Genomic DNA, 20,969 nt, shown 5'->3' on the forward strand with positions numbered 1-20,969 from the left:
GCCCAAGTCGCCTGGTAGCGTGAGCCCTGGAAATTGTAATAAAATCTTCCTTATGATATGATGTTCCTAATTTTAATGCCAAATTAGAGATTTTACCCCTTATAGCAAGGTCCAAAAAACCTTGCAAATTGTGATTGTATGATAAATTGATTAAAATCGAAATGTGGACTGACTGATTCTGTTAACAAAGTAATCAATTTTGAGGATTGTTATGATCCAACAGATGAGCAGATTACATAGATGTATGTAACAACAAATGATGACACATGTTAATGTAATTGTGACCAGTAGTTGTTGATTATTGTAGCCGTAGGGTTGTTTAACTTCAACTTGTCATAAATATTTGCCAGGTAAAATTATAGATTTAAAGAAATTGATCACAAAATCATCATAATAATTTTTCGGGTAGATTTTGACTTGTTTTACAATCCCTATATCCAGGTTTTCGGTGGAGGAATGAAATCCATATGACATCGCCAAAATCGAATTAAAGTAATAAACTTATTTTGCCGAAAGTATGATTTGATGTATGCTCTTGAAGTTATAAAAGAATTGTCTTTTTATGCAATCAACTTTAAAATCAATACTTTAACCTCTTTTAATAAATCTGACATTGGACATTTATATTGTTCAATTCATACCCTAGTATACAATTAAAGTAACAGTTCAAATTCAAAGCTGATTAAGTTTATCATATCTTGTTGCACTATTATATTAATAGTTCCTCTGTGAAATAATAATAAATGAAAAACATACCTTCAGTGAACAATTATCAACATCATAGAAAAGAAAGCTGGAAAATCACTCTGACAGTATTTTACGAGAAATAAAAGGAATTGGTCATTGTTGGTAACATAAAAACAAAATTTCTAATTCAAGTCAACAATAGTCATTATAGGTTCTATTTTTCTTGACATAAGCTGTATTTAGCAAACAGGAAAAGAGGGACACTTAAAACAAGATGTGTCCATAGTACACAGATGCCCAGCCGGCCATCCGCATCATTTTCTTTGTTCAGTGGATTGTGAAAATGGGGTAAAATCTCTAATTTGGCACTAAAATTAGGAAGATCATATCATAAGGAAGATTTTATTACAATTTCCAGGGCTCACGCTACCAGGCGACTTGGGCGAAGAAGTCGCTTTCCCGACCGTTACTTCGCTTTCCCTGACCCCAAAAAGCGAAAACAAGTCACCCAGATGTTAATGATACTCGCTTTCAGTCGCTTTGGCCAGTCAGGGGACTTACTGAAATAAGTGATTTTTAAATCACTTATTTGAGTAGCAAATTCGAGGTTTTGTCACAAATTGGGATTTTGTAGTTTTTTCAAAACTTTAAACACATAGGTTTAAATAACATCTTTTAATTAGTAAAATTAAAAAATATGAACTTTTTGCTTCTTTTAAGTAGCAAGTTTTATGCCTTCGATGCTATTATTTACCTGAAAATTCTATTTTAGTTGAAAAAATGCTATAATAATGGCTTTACATAATGAACTGATACTTTCTTAAAAGATTTTTCACAGCAGTGGGAGTATTTTTCCTGTGAAGTTCAAGGTTTCATCTTTCAGATTATGTAATAAAATTCTACTGTTCGCGATAAAAATTTCACTGTTCGGGGGTGTTGAAATTAGTGGGGGTTATTAAAAGAATGATACTTAAAGAAGTGATTTTTGGGAAGGAAATTGAGGTCTGATACTTAAACAAGTGATTTTTATGTCATTATCCTAGATTCAGTACAAGGTCATCACCTGAAATGAACTGGTCATCCTAGACAACACAGATGTTGGTTCTGATAAGTTTAGAAACATAATTAGTCCCTGGATCATTAGTATTCTATATTTAAAGCTACACTAATATTAAATCACTTCTTCTAGTGATTAATTTGTACTACTTAAATAGGTGATTATTAAAGAAAGACAACTCTAACTTCCAACCTTTATGGAAATAAAGTTACTTGAATCAGTGATTTAGAAAATCACTTGTTTAAATAAGTCCCCTGACTGTTGGCATCGGACATTTTCAATTTTACCAAGTTGATAAAACATCAATTTTTAATTGATAATTAAAGAAATTCAGACGTAAACGATTATTTCGACCAAAATGTCAACCATAAATCAACACTATAGATTATCCAAATCATAAAACAGCAAAAATTATCAGAAATTTAAGATCAGGATTCTACTTAAGAAATTACCAAAACAAAATTAATTTGAATGTTAATCCAAAGTTTGAATGTGGTCATTAAGAAACTGTGAAACATTATTTACTGTTTTGTGAAATTATGAAGAGGCTAGACAGAAACTTATACATGAAATATTCTTTAACATTGGAATTGTTACATATTGATTTAGAACTTTTATTGTCAATAGAAAAAAACAACAACTTCTCCGTCTCTAAAGAAACACTAATGCAACTGTTGGGTGATTTTATCGAATCCGAGTTCGTTGGCCCCGAAATCATGTTCGCCCCTTCCATTTTCGCACCCAATTTTTATTGCTTTTGTGTTTTTATCCCCCAGCCCTAGGTCACCTGCTACTGCTAGAGTAAGCCCTGGATCCTGTTATGCTCCACGGCTACAGATGAGATCTTTTGAGTTTTAAAAGTTGATTTAAAACTTTAAGTTCAATACTTCTCAAATGATTCAGGAATTAAAAAAAATACGTGTCATTGGTCGATATAGCTGCGGAACCGTAGCTCTTAGGTCCTTATGTTATTTTTTGACTATTTGCGGACCGCAAACGAATATAGTCAAAAAATAACATAAGGACCTAAGAGCTACGGTTCCGCAGCTATGGTCGATATAGAGGTAGCTTCATCACTTTTGTATGTTTTTTCAATAATGCATGTTGCATTCGGTATTCTAAATAGTGCTTAAGCAGTGTAATGTAAATGTGTCTTACTTTTCTTTCACGTCGTAACAAAAAAAAAGGTTGCTGCAGACGCTTTCGTCGTTACTTCCGCCCTGCGTGTACGCATTCAAAAGCTTACTTCCGTATTTCAAATAACTCTCTAGATTTTAGCATCATTTTATGAAGGAAAGTCCAGAGGATTCAATTTCATTAAATATGGACGACATTGATCTCCCCTTCTGAAAAGCATCGTGCTCAATGTTATGCGATTTCCCCTGCTTTTCTCTTATTTAATGCAAATTTGTGACTTACATGACATCTGTTGAAATGTGATTAATCTGATCAAAACTTGAATTCAGTAATCAGACATCCACGAATAATACGTTTCTTCTGTTTTTGCATGGAAATGAATGCAATGTGACCTTCCATAAAAATATTTGTACTATTTCTGTGAGCGTTTGCAATGTCAACAAAAAGTGATGTTCGAATTCTCCTGCTCGGTGATCGTAAGTTCTGTTTTCTTAATTTTTTAAACCTTCTCCAACAAAGGATTGCACAAACTAGGTATCTTCAGATTGGTGTGTAATTCACTAATTTCAATGGTTGGGTTGGTGGGGGTGCTGGTCAACGCTACCTTTTAATATTCATTATTTGGTTAATTTGTCAGCCATTCAATCTAAAGCTTCGCACCGAAGGAATGGATTGGAGCCATTGTCACTGTTGTAGACAGGGAGATATAAAGGTTAGGGAAGATCTTCTTTGGCTCAATACACCTTATCGCTATTTGTCCGCCATTACTGATTACTGGATATCACACAGGTTCCAGTAAAATTTTGACGTCATAAAACAAAATATCTGACGCCACAATGGAAAAGTGATTGTTGTATGCGTCAAAAGTTCAAGCCGATAAGGCTAATAGCGATAAGGTGTATTGGTTGTGCGCTGCCTTTAAATCCCGAGATCGAGGGATTTTCACAGCATCACATTGACGTTAATGGGATGAATCTTACAAGTTCTACAATTCGCTACAAAATTATATTAACAGGAACTTGACCTTAAATGTTTATACTGTGATGCTGCAAAAAAAATAAGTCATCTGTTAATTATACCCATGGGCATGGTGGCAGCAAAGATAAATGTCCCACGAGCATGTTATCACATTCTTGACAAACATTACAAACTGAGCTGAAAGTAATATCTTTTATTTCCTTTAGAATTCAGTAGAGCTATAAATGTGCTAATATCTCGTTTAAATTCCTTTCAATATAATGCATTATAAACACATGACATGTTGTAGAAGTTATCCAAGTTATTAAATCACGTAGTCAGAAAGCTGACAGCAGCATTAAGACCATACCTGTTGTTTGTGTAGTGATAAGGCCGAGAAAAAAAAGATCTGTGTTTCCGGTAACCCGACCGACCCTGTTTTTTTAGCCCCGACCCTAACTTTTTAATTGGATCTTTCAAAAAAAAAAAAAAAAAAATTTATCAACCGACCCTGTTTTTGACACAGGCTTCTGATAGATGACATAATATTTTTTCTCTCTTGCTTCCTCTTGCATAGAAAGCCAGTAAAACATTTTATTAATGTCTAAAGGTATTCCATCTTCGCTAGCCAAGGGTTACGATCCACTCCCGCTCTCTTCACCCTTGGCGGATTGAGCCAACATTTCTGAAAACAATGTTGCGCCATCTGTCGGAAGATTTAAGTCACGCCCATTCCGAATACATTATTCTTGACCAATGGTAGCACTTGAACTCTTCAATTTGGAGGTAAAATCACGATAGTGTCTAGATTCTACACACTTGGTAAAGCCGGAAACGAAAATATACGCCAACATTCATGCATTTGTGCATGAAACATACACAAGAACTTCTATTAGTTGATTAAAAACATTCAAGTTGTCACTAAATATAGTCGTATGTTTAGGGATGTAAAGACTTGTTGCACAATAAACACGTGGCAATTGTTTACAAACACTTTCCACATTTACACGTGATCATGTTAAAGGCGCTTTTTGATTGGATGCAGCGAGTTTCGACTGCAACCAATAAAAATCCTTACCCTGTGTCTCCGAAATTTTATCCCAATCCGCCAAGGGTGAAGAGAGCGGGAGTGGATCGTAACCCTTGGCTAGCGAAGATGAAGGTATTCCAAATAGGTTAAAATCCAAGAAATTTGCACAGCAGGTGCTTCAAAAACATTGCAAATGGCACACTTCCGGTTTTTGAAACTAATTACAGATCCGGACTTGGAAAAAACATGATAATTTTCCTGATATCAATTACGATGTCAAAAAAAAAAAAAAAAAAAAAAAAGAATTCCGACCTACCGACCCTATTTTTCAAAATCATGTTACCGGAAACACATATCTTTTTTTTTAGGCCTAAGTGAACACAACAATGAACAGGGGTCCAGTTTAAATACCCGGTACCCTGATATTTATTCTAATCTTCTTTTGGGGCAATAAGTCTTTTAACACTGAAGAATACGTGTTGTTGCAAAATATCTGCATACAAGATACATCAATTGTATTTCTAAGTTGACTTGGAAGTCCACAAGTTTACTTATTTTGATATCGGCATTTCTCCAAGCACTACATTTGTAATTCTAGATTACTTCATATTATCACTACACATACATGTAGGTCAGCAGTCAGGGGTCACCACACTTCAAAATTATAGGGAGAAGTCACTTCTCCCTGGCAGCCAAACAAGGAGAAGTGAAGACCCAACAGGGAGACTTCAGGAAGAAGTAAAGGCCCAACAGGGAGACTTCAGGAAGAAGTAAAGGCCCAACAGGGAGACTTCAGGGAAAATCGACAGATCGCGTTTATACTTCTTATGAATAAAGTTTTCTAAGAATCTATACCTTTTTGTTACTTTTCTAATCATTTTTGCATGACAATTGCTAGGAAGTACATTTTGTAAGTCCTTGTCTTGCATTGCTTGTAGTCTGAAATACTTTTTTATTTTACATGTGTACCTATGCAAATTGTCAAAAAGATCATGGCATAAGGACCATAAGTTAATGGCATAAGAGCTATGTTTATTCTGGTAGGTCTAAATGAATTGAAGATTTGACATCGATCAAATTATGCTGCATTTCAAAGACTTTAAAATTAAACCAATTCCAAGAACCTTTTAAAACAAAAATAATAATCAATTAAGAAAAGTTAAAATACAGTTTCACTGTCTTTCATAGCTAAGATCATGATTCTAAAATGTATTTGTTCTTTAAATAATATTTTATAAGAATTCAGAGAGAAAACTTTTTGACATGTGTTGAAAACATAAAGTAAAACTGTTAATTTTAAATCGTGTACATGTAATCGCACACGTTTGCGATATTTTCATGGAAATGCCGATTTCCAAAATCAAGTTGCCGTTAGAAATGTATATAATTGATTCTAAAACACTTCACGAGTGTTTAAAAATATGACTAAATCACAAAAAGTAACATCGGAAAAGTCATATTTTTCATAACCGGAATTGAATAGGTACTTAAATCAAAAACAAATACGGTGCGATCCGCGTAAAAAATTCTTACTTTGCCGTTCCTAATCAAATTCATGAGCAGATATTCATTGAAATACTGGTTAAAGAACCTTTAGCTGAAACAAAGCACATGTATCAGTCTGTTTAACAAAATCCTGAACAAAAAACCGACTGCGTTTTGTAGTTTATAATCGTTGTGCTGGTTCCCGGCAGTGTACTAAACTAAATACGTAGTAAAAATACAAGCGGATACCAGTTGATAATATTCCGTTTTTGAAAAGAAAGCTGAAATTTTTTATGGGGCATCACATATTGTCAGTAAATACAAGAAAATCAAAATCAATAGTGCATATCAATATGGATTAGGTAAATGATGAGAGTTGAAAAGATGAAATGGCGCCATCTACAATTTTCAACAACAAAGATGGGGGACAATAAACAATCATAACAAAATCGATGTTTTTCTTTTTTCTTGTTTATAGTACAACCGGGCATGCAATTTTTATATTGAAGTATGATACTATCGCGGAGAAATCAGTTCTGAATTTGGGGAAAACATGCTTTGTATTTCAATACCTATCGGTCGTTTACGTTTGAATCGAGAATTTCTCAAAAGTCATGAGGCGACATTGGGGAATTTTACTGAAAATCGAGGGCGACATAAACTTCTCCCTGGCGCTTCTCTAGAGCGAAGTGGGGAGACCTAGAGCGACTTTGTCGCTCACTTCGCCTGGTGTGGTGACCCCTGAACTGTCTCTGCTATTTGGCCTGTTCAGCATGTTCAGTGTACAATGTACATTGTATTCTTTTTTTCCTGAGGAAAAACTAATAATAAATATTACAGTACAAATAAACTGTTAATATATTAATAAATAAGTTTTCATTTTTTGCAGCTGGAGTCGGAAAGACATCCTTGATATTGACACTTGTCAGTGAAGAGTTTCCTGAAGAGGTAAATAATTATTTACTTATTTTACATGTTTGATGGCTAAAATGCATTTTTTTTTATGTGAATTGACCTCCAATTATCATGATTATCATAAGTATAAGAAGATGTGGTATAAGTGCCAATGAGACAACTCTCCATCCAAGTCACAATGTATAAAATAAGCATGAATGAATATGTAGGATTTAAAAAAGTGATGAAGAGAATAATTTTTTCCTGCTTCTTGCTTACAAACTGCTTATATTTAGCAACTTATTCCAAGTTCATTGAAGTTCTGTGTGATTTTATGTAGCCAGGAAAAATGTTATAGGAACCTCATTCAACATGTTCAATTCAATTATGTGTAAATATAAAAAAAATGTGGTATGACTGCCAATGAGAAAACTGTCCGCAAGAGACAAAAATGACACAGAAATTAACAAGTATAGGTCACTGTACAGCCTTCAACAATGAGCAAAGCCCATACCGCAAAGTCAGCTACAAAAGGCCCCAAAATGACAATGTAATTTAAACATTAAGTCTACTTTTTTCTATGTTTTAGCATTTAGTAAGGACAGTAAACAACAATTTATCCCAAGGGTAATGAATAATACCTGACAGATGAATGTTGAATAATATAAGCAATGGGAGATAATTAAGAATTGTCCAAGTTGTGTGTTCATGGATTATTATTATCTCTTCTTTCAGGTTCCAGCCAAAGCTGAAGAAATCACTATTCCTGCTGATGTTACTCCGGAAAGAGTTCCTACACATATAGTAGATTATAGTTGTAAGTACAGTGAAAACTGTAAATAATTAAGCATTCATACACCAAATATATTTAGAGTGAATTCATATAATGTACCATGTTTATGTACATGGTATATAGTAGATACTGTTTAAAAATTCTGAATTTGTTTGTACTGTTTAAAATTAAAGTAATCTTGTTTGATATTATTTACCTACCCTACTTTCCTATGCTTTGTAGGGTTGGTCAGGATTTATGTTTTTTGCCGAAAGCATAAGCATGATAAGTACAATATGTTTTCTACAAGAAAAAAACCTGAGCACATGTACACACAAAAACACTTTAGAAACAATTTTTTGGGGGTAGACTGCTTTTTAGGTGGGAAGGTAAGGCCTAAAAAAAAAAGATATGTGTTTCCGTTAACATCATTTTGAAAAATAGGGTCGGTAGGTCGGAATTCTTTTTTTTTTTTTTTTTTTTTTTTTGACATCGTAAATGAAATCCGGAAATTATCATGGTTTTTCCAAGTCCGGATCCGTAATTAGTTTCAAAAACCGGAAGTGTGCCATTTACAATGTTTTTGAAGCACCTGCTGTGCAAATTTCTTGGATTTTAACCTATTTGGAATACCTTTTGACATTAATAAAATGTTTTACTGGCTTTCTATGCAAGTAGAAGCAAGAGAGAAAAAATATTATGTCATCTATCAGAAGCCTGTGTCAAAAACGGGGTCGGTTGATACAATTTTTTTTTTTTTTTTTTTTGGAAGATCCAATAAAAAAGTTAGGGTCGGGGCTAAAAAAACAGGGTCGGTCGGGTTACCGGAAACATCGATCTTTTTTTTCTCGGCCTAAGGAACATCTTAGATTTTTATTTTATATTTTGACTTAGCTCTAAGCATGCTGAGGGTAAATTAAGACCCCAAAAAAAGTTGCAAAAATAAAGTCTTACTCTTAACAGTTTGTTTACAGAATTAATTGAATGAAGCCTTTTATGAACTTGCAATAACCAATCTTGCACTATTATTGTCTGTTGGACAAAAATTGCAACAAAATTGACAATACTCAGTCATAATGTACAATAGTTATAACGAAAGTTGAATTCTTTTTATAGCACAGGAACAAGATGAAGAAACTTTACAGGCAGAAATTGTAAAGGTAATATTATTGTTTGTACCACATCATGCACATGGGTGCCAATGGTATTGAAATATAGTTATCTACACTACAAACTATAAACAGAATCAACCACACAAAGAATACACTCATTGCCATTTGGATGTATATGTGTGCAGCTAAATCTTGTTTAAACATTGATACAAATAATGCCAAATTACCCATAATGCATAGTATGCTTTAAAAAGCCATGAAATGACAAATGCAAAACAAATCAAGGGAGCAAAATATCTGGCTGATTTTAGTAAAAAAAACAAAAAAAGGAAGAGTAAAATGAGAATTACCCGTACCAAATAGTAGGCTATAAAAACCATTCATTTCACGCTTCTGGCCTGGGACAGGCACATATTGAATGTGATGGGGTCAAACATGTTTGGGGCGCCAAGCCTCATCTTACATAGGTCATTGGTGTGTCAGTAATGAGCATGATTAACAAAAACTTCAAAAACTCTTGAGCCAACTGTTACCTATTGCCAAATTTCTACTCTAATTTGATTATTCCAAGATTTCTTTTGAATATTGGTGATTTGGTCAGGCCTGCATTGATAATGTGCGCACACATTCTGAGTTATGATACAAATGTATACTCTCTATCCTTGTAGAAAAAAAATACTGAACTAATACTTAGTTCTAGTACAGAGAATGCAGGAAATAATTGTGACTGTTGTTAAACAAACATCAGTAAATCAGTATTATTTCCATATATATTTTTAGGTTTTATCAGTACAATTCACTGTTAAGAATGGTGCTTCATAAAAAAAAAAAAAAATGCAGAAAAAATATATATATATATGAATCATCATCAGAAAATATCATTAAATTTTTAACTGAATCTATTTTCATAATTTAAAAGCTTATGAATTCATGTTCATTGTAACAAGATTTTCCATTCTATTTTTACATAGTCCAATGTTATATGTTTGGTGTATTCTGTGGAAGATGAAGATACAATTGAAAGAGTAAGTACAGACATTCTATTCCATTAAAGGCAACATTAGATTATGCAGTTGTTTCAAAAGAATTCATCTATAGATAAGTTTAAATTGGCACAATTTGAAGGAAAGTTACTTCCCTTTTGCCTACATATTTGGAGGTCTACATACATCTACTCAAATTCTTTCTTAAATGAGCCAAATTTGACTCGTAAATGTTGTATTGACCTCTAGACTTAAAAAAAGTATATCATAGAACAATTTTACTTTTGTTTAGATTTGCTTGATTCATCACTACTATTTAAGTACCGGTATTTAGTAAGGGCTATTCCAGAAAAAAATGTATGGGGGTTGGGGGTTGGAAGGCAGTTTTTGTCAGCACCCGCCACCCAGACAATTGTAATTGAGAATTAAAGTGCATATAGTGTGAAAAGTTGCTCTGATACCCATCACCCATGTATTATTAATACAATGTGCCTTCCAACCCCCCCCCATACATTTTTTTCTGGAATAGCCCTAAGGCTCTCTAATCAGACTCTATGTGTATTCATTTGGTTAGTATATAATTTAAGTAAGAAGAGTAACTATTTACATTTTTTTTAAATTCTGTAAAGGGAAATAACTCAAAATCTAAAAGATTTCCACTGGAGACTTTCTGAAAATGTTGCCAACACTGTTTTACTTCTTCTTTCGACAGATGGAAATATCTGAATCCCTAAGCTGTAATTATGTATCACTAGTTAAAAGTTTTTTTTCTTTTTCAGATTACCACATTTTGGTTACCTTATATTCGACAATGTCGAGGAGAGGATCACAGTAATCCAATTATATTAGTGGGGAACAAGTCTGATTTACTGGATTTCAGTACCATGGAGGTAGGAACCACTATATTATTTAGTTTTATAATCTTTAAATATAATATCTGATATAAAATGGTTTTGAAATAATGCAAATAGGTGTATATCTATCATGTCTATACAGTAGCATTTCTTGCAGATTTGTGATGGTGATAACCATTAGCATATTGAATAAAATATTGTGCATATAAATGCAAAGTTTTGTCTTTTAATACTATTGTAACTTAAATTTAAAAAAATGTTTTGAACTAATAGGTTTTTTATGACCAGTTCAAATATTTTTTGCGCATTTATTATTGTAGTCAATTGTTGAACAAGGTAAAAAAAACCTTGATTAATTTATGCATTTCAAGAATATACTACTTACCAATAAAGCAATTAGAATGTGGGTTTCCTTACAATTTTCCATAGAGAGGGCTGTTCCAGAATTAAACAAAAAGATGGTTGGCACTTTTTAAGACCCTCTCATGAATAAAAAAAATCATTTCACTTATAGTTCTGACAAAATTGTTAAGAAATTTTATTTTTATTTGTTTTTCAGACCATGATGCCTATCTTGAATGACTTTGCTGAAGTGGAAACATGTGTAGAGGTGAGAAAATTAAAATGACATTTTTATGCCCCACCTAGGATAGTAGAGGGGCATTATGTTTTCTGGTCTGTGCCTCCGTTCGTGCGTTCGTTCGTATGTCAGTTCGTCCGTGCGTCCGTTTGCTTCAGGTTAAAGTTTTTGGTCAAGGTAGTTTTGAAGAAGTGGAAGTCCAATCAACTTGAAACTTAGTACACATGTTCCCCATGATATAATCTTTCTAATTCTAATGCCAAATTATAGTTTTGACCCCAATTTCATGGTCCACTGAACATAGAAAATGAAAGTGCGAAGTTCAGGTTAAAGATTTTGGTCAAGGTAGTTTTTGCTGAAGTTAAAGTTACATCAACTTGAAACTTAGTACACATGTTCCCTATGATATGATCTTTCTAATTTTAATTCCAAGTTAAAGTTTTGATCCCAATTTCACGGTCAACTGAACATAGAAAATGATAGTGCGAGTGGGGCATCCGTGTACTATGGACACATTCTTGTTTACATCTACAATATTTCCTCAAAACATGCTGATGAATGGGTTTAAAAGGTTAAAGAGAAACACAATTTATTGTAAAAGTGTGGGTTCAAATTATTCAAAAGTTTTTTTGCCATACCCAGATTGTTTTTTAATTTAAATTTGATTGAAATTAGTTCTTTGGTTGTTGGACAAGGGAAATAACTCTTTTATTATAATCTCAATCCTATATTGTTTCTTACAATTTGAGACATCAATATGATTTTTAATGATATGCATATTTAAATGATCATTTTAATATAATTCTTATATGATTTGCATATTAGGGAATAGGTTGATATGATTGGTTGAGAGAATGATCTTGACGTTGGTTATTTTTCGATAGACGACGATGACCAACTTCTTTTTGTAACCAATGTAAACAAGATGGCAGCGATAATAATACCGACGTTTACAAAATTTATTTTTACTGCATGTTAATCGTTTAATTAAATAATACACAAAAACATTCGTTTGAATGAAAATAAGACTTTTTGCAGTTTATTTTTAATCAGACATTTCAGATAGCAAATTTCATTGAGTACATATTTTTGAGTTAACCAACAAATAAATTCATGCGCCAGGCCTATTAAATGACATAAATATACAATTTACATGTGATAGAGGTAATGCGTGTTTAAAAACATATACCCTTTCTCTAATTTTAAAGAATTAAAAGGATTAAACGCCTTTTTAAAGGAATTTATTGGTGTGTAAACTGGACCAAGTCACTCACAAACATAATATAAAAGTCCTGTTTGTGAGTGAATTGGTTGAGTTTATACTCCATTAAATTCCTTTAAAAAAGTGTTCAGTCTTATACTAATTATTACAGTGGCAGATTAACAAAGATATAAAAAAAATCTATTTTTAATAGAACAACTGCTGCACAACTAAAGAACAATGTTTTTGAAACATTTGAACCACACATGTGGATTTTACTCACTTTAAAGCATAATATAGTAATAAATCAGTAACTTCTGGTTTCTCAATGGCAGCTTTGATCTATTCTTTAATCAATTGATTTGTTTTGCTAATAATCTTATATCAGAGCTCCAGATAAGCTGCGTATTTGCGTGATCACGCAATACAAATAATAAAAAACCCAATGCAATTGCACATTGCAGGGTTCAATAACCCAATTAATTCAAAGGAAAACCCAATTATATGCCAAAACCATGAGTTCTCAACCCTTTTATTGGCTACCATTTGCGTTATTTACCTATATCTGTTTACAGTCGTCGCGTAAACTATTTTTATAATATTTATAATTGGAAATGTCCTTTCGTTCTAAAAATAGATCCCTGCATCAAGTAACTGAAATGGGTGCCTGTTAGAGTTTTCCGTTGCTCAATAGGTACACGTGTTTTTGAAAACATTTCGATCTTCTCAGGGTTTATCCAATTAGCGTGTGTCATGTAGTCAAATTTTGTTCGCATTGCTCGGGATTTATCATAACATACATTGAATTAAAACGAAAGTGAATGTCCGGTAAAAATATTGAATAGAAGCATGTTTTCTGCTTCTTTTGAAAAGCTGAGGGAAAGTTATGAAGATAACAAGACTCAGTCAGTTTTTTAAGAAAGCGTCCATGGAACACACGGGCGTGTGTGCGTATCTTAACGAGAACATTGCTGATAAAAACGGGGTTTCTTCAAAGACGAAATCAGTTGGAAAAAGTGAAAGGCCAAATCAATTATGACATGATAAAGCATCAGAAAACAAAAGTTCTAATAAAAGACAACTAAACCATGTAAACCCAGATTTATGAAAATTGGAATAAAACAAAAACATTCAAGTATAATTAGAGTTTATATACTATTTTTTTTCATTTTACGGTTAATTAATACCGGAATACACACACAGGACCTGCACTGGTCTCAGAATTTATTATATAAAGGTATAAGATGAGTGCGTGTGAATACACATATATCATGTATATCCGTTTTGTATCAGTTTATATGAGAAAATACAAAACTGGCAGACGGTTTGAAACGGAACACAAATTAAACCTACAATTGCTCCTCAGTGAATAAACCAAATGAAACAGCTAGCAAATAACGCTAACCCTAAACCAAGTAAAACAGGCTAAACAAAGAAAGAAACATATTTAAGATGGAAAAAAATCTGGGGTTGATATTCCCTAAATATTCAATATTGTGTTGATGAAAAAACCCAATACATTAAGGAGCTTGGTGGTGAAAAACCTAATTTGATATTAACATGAGGGGTGAATATGAATTGATAATGCAATTAAAAAACTTTATCACCCAATTGTATAAGAAAATGGTGGGTAAAAAACCCAATTTGTGAATTCTTATCTGGAGCTGTTATATTTACCTACTGAGAAAAATATAAACCACAGTTTTCTTCTGAAAAAATACATATTGTACAATCAACATGATGAATATAATTGAAATTAGTTGTTCAAATTTCCATTTTTTTTTTCAATTCTTATTCAACAAGTTTTCCGTTGTATTTTCATACATAAAGAAAAATAAATAGGAGAAAAATGTGATTTATTGGTAATACAAAATTTGTGAATAGGATATTTGCTAAAATTGGTGTCCCATGAAAAAAAAAGAGTACTTTCTATGTTTGTAAATACATCATGTTTTATAAACGCTTTTTTGTAGTGTTCAGCAAGAACATTGAAGAATATAAGTGAGATGTTTTACTATGCACAGAAAGCAGTACTGCATCCTACAGCCCCTGTATATAATCCTGAAGAAAAAGAGGTAGGTTCGAAAATAATTTGCAAGAAAATCTAAAAGTTTCCAAAAAGGATGGTTCAAAATCATTTAATTTACTTGTACTATTCATAGTTATAAATAAATTAGGAGATTGGGTATGATTGCCAATGAGACAACTTTTCATGAAAGTCTAAAAGCAAAGATGTTAGCAACTAAAAGTGGCCGTATCATGAGCCAAAGGTATACTGCATAGCAAGTTATAATAGGCCCGGTATACTGCATAGCAAGTTATAATAGGCCCCGTATACTGCATAGCAAGTTATAATAGGCCCGGTATACTGCATAGCAAGTTATAATAGGCCCGGTATACTGATTAGCAAGTTATAATAGGCCCGGTATACTGCATAGCAAGTTATAATAGGCCCGGTATACTGCATAGCAAGTTATAATAGGCCCTAACATAGCATGTTATAATAGGCCCCAACTCTGCATAGCATGTTATAATAGGCCCCAACTCTGCATAGTAAGTTATAATAGGCCCCAACATAGCAAAATGTTAAACATTTGAAATGAGAAAACCAACAACCTGAAAACAAAAATGATATACAGTAAAAAAGGACAACAAAATTTTGAAAAATGAGTATAAAGGGGGTGCCAAAATGGGTGCTCATCGAACTTGTCCTTTTTACATGGAAATTTTGTAAAATATTACATTTGGATCGTTAATTGTCAAATCTGCTTACTTGATTTTGGTTAACTCTCTGTTTTTTTTGTTTGTTTTTTTAATTATATTTGACTGCCTTTCACACTTAAAGCATATATTCATTTCTTATTTCAGCTGACGCCACTGTGTAAGAAAGCGTTAACACGAGTATTCAAGGTAATGTATTAATACTGGTATGCCAAGGGTTTATTTACATCATTAATGAGTTTGAAATTTCATAGTTGAGTTATTGTCATAAAACACAGAAAATTAGAAAATATCATTTTTGCACAGAATTAATAGGCCAATATCTGCAATTGTACATTGAGCTGACACTGATCAAGGTTAGTTGGTCATTGTAGTAACAGTGATATTGTTTGCCTCAAATTACAGCCGAAATTCGACCTTTTCCCCTAGAGAAAATTCCCAGTTACTAAAAAAAATGGCTTTAAATTCCTCCCAAAATTTTTTTACATTTTCCCAAAACAGTGATGGCATTGGTAGTAATGTTTGTAAATTTCGTATTCATGTTATTATTTTGATATTAGAAAGCACTTTTGAGATCCGATTTTCTGATCAGAATCATCATGGTGTTTGTAACACATGTGGTTTTCAATGCATTAAGTACCATCATTGTTTCTGTGTCTTTCCCCTCTCCAAAAAGTACCTTTCAGGTTAAAAATGTCTGACAACCAAAATATACATGAAAAAAACAGTGTAGAAAAGACAGCAATGGTCAGCAAAATATCTGAGATGTGTTTAAAATAAAATATACAAATTTCCCAATTTCCCAATTTCAATAAAAATATGCATTTTTCCCAATAAAAAACGGTAGAGGTAGTTTTGAAAAAGGACAATAATATCACTGAGTAAACTAATCAGATTTGATTGTACATCTGTTATTGCAATGTTTTTCAAGTTTTTATTGGGATAACAACCTTGATATTTTCCATGTAGGTACATGTATGTTCATTGTTTTTTGGAGGACCATGCTTGTAACGTGAAAGATGTTTAATGACCGCAAATTTAAGTGTCCACAAATTTAAGTGTCTGAATGATAGAATACCATCCAAATTTATGAAGTAATATAAAGATATAAAAAATTAAAAATGAAACACAGAATCAAATATTGATAAATGAAACACAGAATACATTCAATTTATTTGTTTTTTCTCATACATTCACGTAGAAAGATATATTGATATGAAGAAGTAGCTACCTTTTTATACTAGAACATTAGAACAGGAAAGAACATTTTGAAGCGCTGCAATTTAAAAAAAAAATTATAACCAAAATGCACCCAAAAAGAGATTTTTAAATATTCCATTCTTGTAACGAGTAAAAATACAACCTAGATTTAAAATAGTTTTATTTACACCTAATAAAGGATGAAAAATTTCATGTAATTTTCATGCTAACTTACAGCTGTTGAAATTAACTTAAAACTATTTTTCAGATTTGTGACCTAGATAATGACCATTTACTGAACGATGACGAAGTCCATTTGTTTCAGGTAAATGAATACACAAACAAAGATCTGTAAAACAATAGATACTCAAGGATTTATTTTATAAACTCTAAGTGGTTTAAAGATATTTAGCTAAGATGAATGTCTCGAACACATTGAGAGGTATCATGATACAGTGTTCTCCCCAGAAATTTTGGATAGCATCACATTTTGCGTAAAAAAAATTATTAACTGTATTTTTTTTAATGTCGTTTGTCGCGTCGCGTTGATGCTCTATTTCCTTTATACGTTTTAGTTTATATTGTTCAATTCATAACTGAGAATACAATTAGACTATAACCACAAAAACAGTTGTTTCAGTTTATGTCTTCTTTATTCATTTATAGTTACAGAATTATTTTTTTCCTCTTGTGCCAAATAAAAATAAATATGTGGTTTCAGTTACCCAACAATAAGTCAAATGAATGAATGGTTCATTATAGTGCAACCTGTATATATACAAAACTAAATTATCTATTACACAAAATTAACTGCTTTTTATATTATATCAAGTAAAGATAAAGTAGCAAAAGAAGCAAAAAAAAATCAATTTAAAAACTTTTTTTTATCATGTTTATGAAATTCATTGTTTCATGCCACTCAATGAATTAGTCCCAGTTGTTTCTTATCTTTACATCAAAATCATATGTATTTTTAACAAAGTTATCTAACAAATAGTCTGGTAATGCGTAGTTTTCTCTCTTGGTTTAATTTTTCTGTCTACTGTCCATCTGTTGTCATTATCTTGAAAATGCGGATTTTTGTCATGTCTGCTCCGGTTCCGATCCGTAATTTACACAAAAATGTGCAATGGCGGCCGTAGTAAAATTTACGAAAATGAGTCCGAGAATAAACATTGTTTGACAAGAGATTGTGAATGAATAAGACGCTTTTAATGCATTAAATGGATTAAACATAAACTGAAGCCAATTATGATAACTTTTTAAAGAAGTATTAAACATATTTTAGCTCTAAATCAAAATTCTCGCTCTCGTATTACCGGAAGAGAAAGAAAGTAATTTTTGGAGAGTTGCACAAATAAACGACCTTTTTAAAAAAAATAAAATTCGTTTCAATCTTTGAAATTTCGTAATACAAAACGTAGATTTCGAATTGTTTTGTGATTGCATTTTTCCATGTCGATATTGGTGATTGCAGACACGTGGTCATGTCACAAGTGTCAGCTTGGGATATTCGCATCCAAACAGTTATCACCCTGAGGGCAATTAACACCTAGCATTTAATCTCTTAATTGCCTTTAGTGTCCGACTTAAAGGGATTACAATTAAAGGTGATATAGTTTTTATGATCATAATCGATAATAGATGAAAGTTCAAAATTGAGGACATGTAAAATAGCATCTTCAAAATAATTATAGCGTCGCGGGAATAATTATAGCGTCGCGGGAATTATTATAGCATCACGGTGAAAAAATATAGCGTCGCGGTACCGCGACGCTAAAACGGCCTGGGGAGAACACTGTGATACTTTGCACAGTGTTGAAGGTCTGGTGACTTAAGTAGGTAAAAACACTATTCCTTTGTCTTAGGTTTTGTCAAGTGCAGGGATTTTGTTACAGGAATAATAACAAGATCCCTACTTTTTTATTGCATATTTTTTGTCTAATTTTCTGATCATATAGACAACTGTCAAAAACGATGTTGACCTCTAGATGTCTTCTTGCTTTACATGTTGTATGGCTGCTGTACCATTGAAGTATAACCCATATCTCCTTTTATATACATTATTTATGTAAAAAATATATATATATATATATATATATACATGATATATGAGGTTAAAATGTAAAAGTATTGAATTACTGTTAGAATTATGACACAACTGGATATTAATTTCAAAGACAAATTTCTGCTTTTATATTAAAATTGAAACATTAAAATTTATATTTCAGGGAAAACCAATAGAAAATTTATTATTTATAAAGAAGTTTTTTTCCTGGGAGGGGGGATTTTTTGTTTTAGAATATAATTACTACTTAAGGATCATTGGCCTTATATATTGTTATATTCCATTAAGAATTTTTAGTGAAATTGGCTGCAGGGTAGGTTTTGCAAAAGTAAAAAAATGCATATCAAATTTTGGTATCATCAAATAAATGGAACATTTCCTGAAATCTGAATAATTTATCTTGTATTTTGGCCTACTTTCCAACAATCACAATAGTAAATTCACGCAGAATCAAAAAAAAGATTTGATATTTTGCAGTTGTTTTTGTCTGTAAGTAATGATTTGGAAATCTGATGTGGTTTTAGAATCCCGTTAATGTTTGAGTTCTTTTAATTATACCCAAGTGCGGCAGTTATTCACAGTTATTTTCTGTATATTTTGCACAATAATGATGCTTACTTAATTAGAGCTTCATTTCTGGGTTTTGAGTGGATGAAAGAAAACTAAAGATAAACACCTGATTTAATAACATACTTAATATTATTTTTTTTTGTATCAGATGATTTTTCTCTTTTGGTGGTTGCTATCTAATTAATTCTGATAAGGTATGACAGTCGTGGTCATTCTCTTGGTAGCATACAGACTTCAAGTGCACAACACATGCACAAGGTCATGGCTTTGATCCCTATCTTGGTAAAACCAAGACTTAAAAACTATTATTTGCTGTTTCTTAGTGTGCACAAGTTATGCAGCATTTAGGAGTCTGAGAAAAGTCTGGTGTGCTTAGAGTCAGAACTGTGTGTCCCATTAAAGTGGGGTATCTTATTAGGGACCTATTGAGCTAGCATGTTAACAATTTGACTCTGGCAGCTGATAAGTCTTGTGAAAAGCAGTGTATAATTATATGTCTATTATAAAACTGTCCTGAATACGCATATGATTTAAGCAACTGGACTTTTAGGTAGCCATAAATCAGGCAAGAAATAATATATCTGCTATTGAATTATTATTTAAGCCATCACTGAATTTTTTTTAATAACCCTTTTATTCGATAACATATGATAAAAAGGGGCTAAAATGTATGTGTACATATGATTTCTTTAAATTTTATGTGAATTTAACTGTTCCTACTTCAGGTATATACAGAGTTGAAGGTGACTTTATAAGACTTTAATGGTTAACTTGCTAGCAACTGCTGCTGTCCTGTAGTTTTTACTTGTCAAAATGTCTTAGAAGAAAGACAATATGCTGAGCTTATTGCTGCAGCAGATTGGCAATAGGGTTTAAGGATATAATCTATATGGCAAATTCAGGGGTGAAGCCTTGAGGTTAAGTGGCATGCCAAATCTAGGGATAACTGAATTCTTGAAAGTTGATTCACAGACTTGCAACAACAAGAAAAGTATTATAGAATAATAAAATCGTTAAAAGGCAGAGTTAACTATCAATTTTTGCTTTTGCCATGGCTGCTTCTCAGATTTAAGCTGCATAGTTGATAGATAGCAGGTACACATCAGTTTTGGGAGTTAAGTAAGAGGTGAAAGACTTCTGCCTTCATTCCAGTATTGTTTACTGTACATGTTGCTGTGGCAACTTGATGATAATACAGTTATATTTGTTCAATCAGACTTTACAGGTCCTCGCATATCATTGTAGTGGGGGGAAAATTGTCGTACATAAAAAAAACTAATCAAAAGATCCAAGGCTTATAGTTTTGTACACCATATGTGTGTTTGTCTACATAAGGGGAAAATCATAATTTTGCACACAAATTTTAGCAGACTTTTTTCTTGAAATATAGAAAGAAGTTATTAAATGTTTTTCTTATTTTAAGTTTGCTGATTTTAAGGGCCTAACCTTTACTTACAAAGTTTTATTTAAAATTGAGAATGGAAATGGGGAATGTGTCAAATAAACAACAACCTGACCATAGAGCAGACAACAGCCGAGGGCCACCAATGGGTATTACCACATTTATGTATCTCTTTCTGTTTATGTTTATAAACTTAAAGATCAATTTTATTGATTAGGAAAGTTCAACATAAATGAAATTTTAATGTCTCCTGTTAATT

At 32.3% G+C, this 20,969-nt stretch overlaps 2 protein-coding genes across 5 annotated transcripts in view; one reads left to right on the forward strand and one right to left on the reverse strand.

Moving 5' to 3' along the window:
* Nucleotides 1-2,974, reverse strand: part of LOC139488984 (uncharacterized) — a 30,659-nt gene extending 27,685 nt beyond the window's left edge. Inside the window, exon 1 of the mRNA XM_071274982.1 lies at nt 2,903-2,974. The gene's annotated coding sequence lies outside the window, so the exon portion shown is untranslated. The remainder of the gene's footprint in view (nt 1-2,902) is intronic.
* Nucleotides 2,975-3,036: 62 nt separating this feature from the next.
* Nucleotides 3,037-20,969, forward strand: part of LOC139488986 (mitochondrial Rho GTPase 1-A-like) — a 35,968-nt gene continuing 18,035 nt past the window's right edge. For 3 of the 4 annotated variants that reach the window (XM_071274984.1, XM_071274986.1, XM_071274987.1), the window contains exons 1-10: nt 3,040-3,357; nt 7,243-7,301; nt 7,983-8,064; nt 9,136-9,179; nt 10,103-10,156; nt 10,894-11,004; nt 11,528-11,578; nt 14,723-14,824; nt 15,618-15,659; nt 16,939-16,995. In XM_071274984.1, coding sequence (XP_071131085.1) covers nt 3,315-3,357; nt 7,243-7,301; nt 7,983-8,064; nt 9,136-9,179; nt 10,103-10,156; nt 10,894-11,004; nt 11,528-11,578; nt 14,723-14,824; nt 15,618-15,659; nt 16,939-16,995 — 645 coding nt within the window. In that variant the 5' untranslated portion in view covers nt 3,040-3,314. Of the gene's footprint in view, nt 3,358-7,242; nt 7,302-7,982; nt 8,065-9,135; nt 9,180-10,102; nt 10,157-10,893; nt 11,005-11,527; nt 11,579-14,722; nt 14,825-15,617; nt 15,660-16,938; nt 16,996-20,969 lie in introns of all 4 variants that reach the window. The other variant, XM_071274985.1, reaches the window with a different exon arrangement.

This window comes from Mytilus edulis, chromosome 9 (assembly GCF_963676685.1).
Source record: "Mytilus edulis chromosome 9, xbMytEdul2.2, whole genome shotgun sequence".
Lineage (NCBI taxonomy): Eukaryota > Metazoa > Mollusca > Bivalvia > Mytilida > Mytilidae > Mytilus > Mytilus edulis.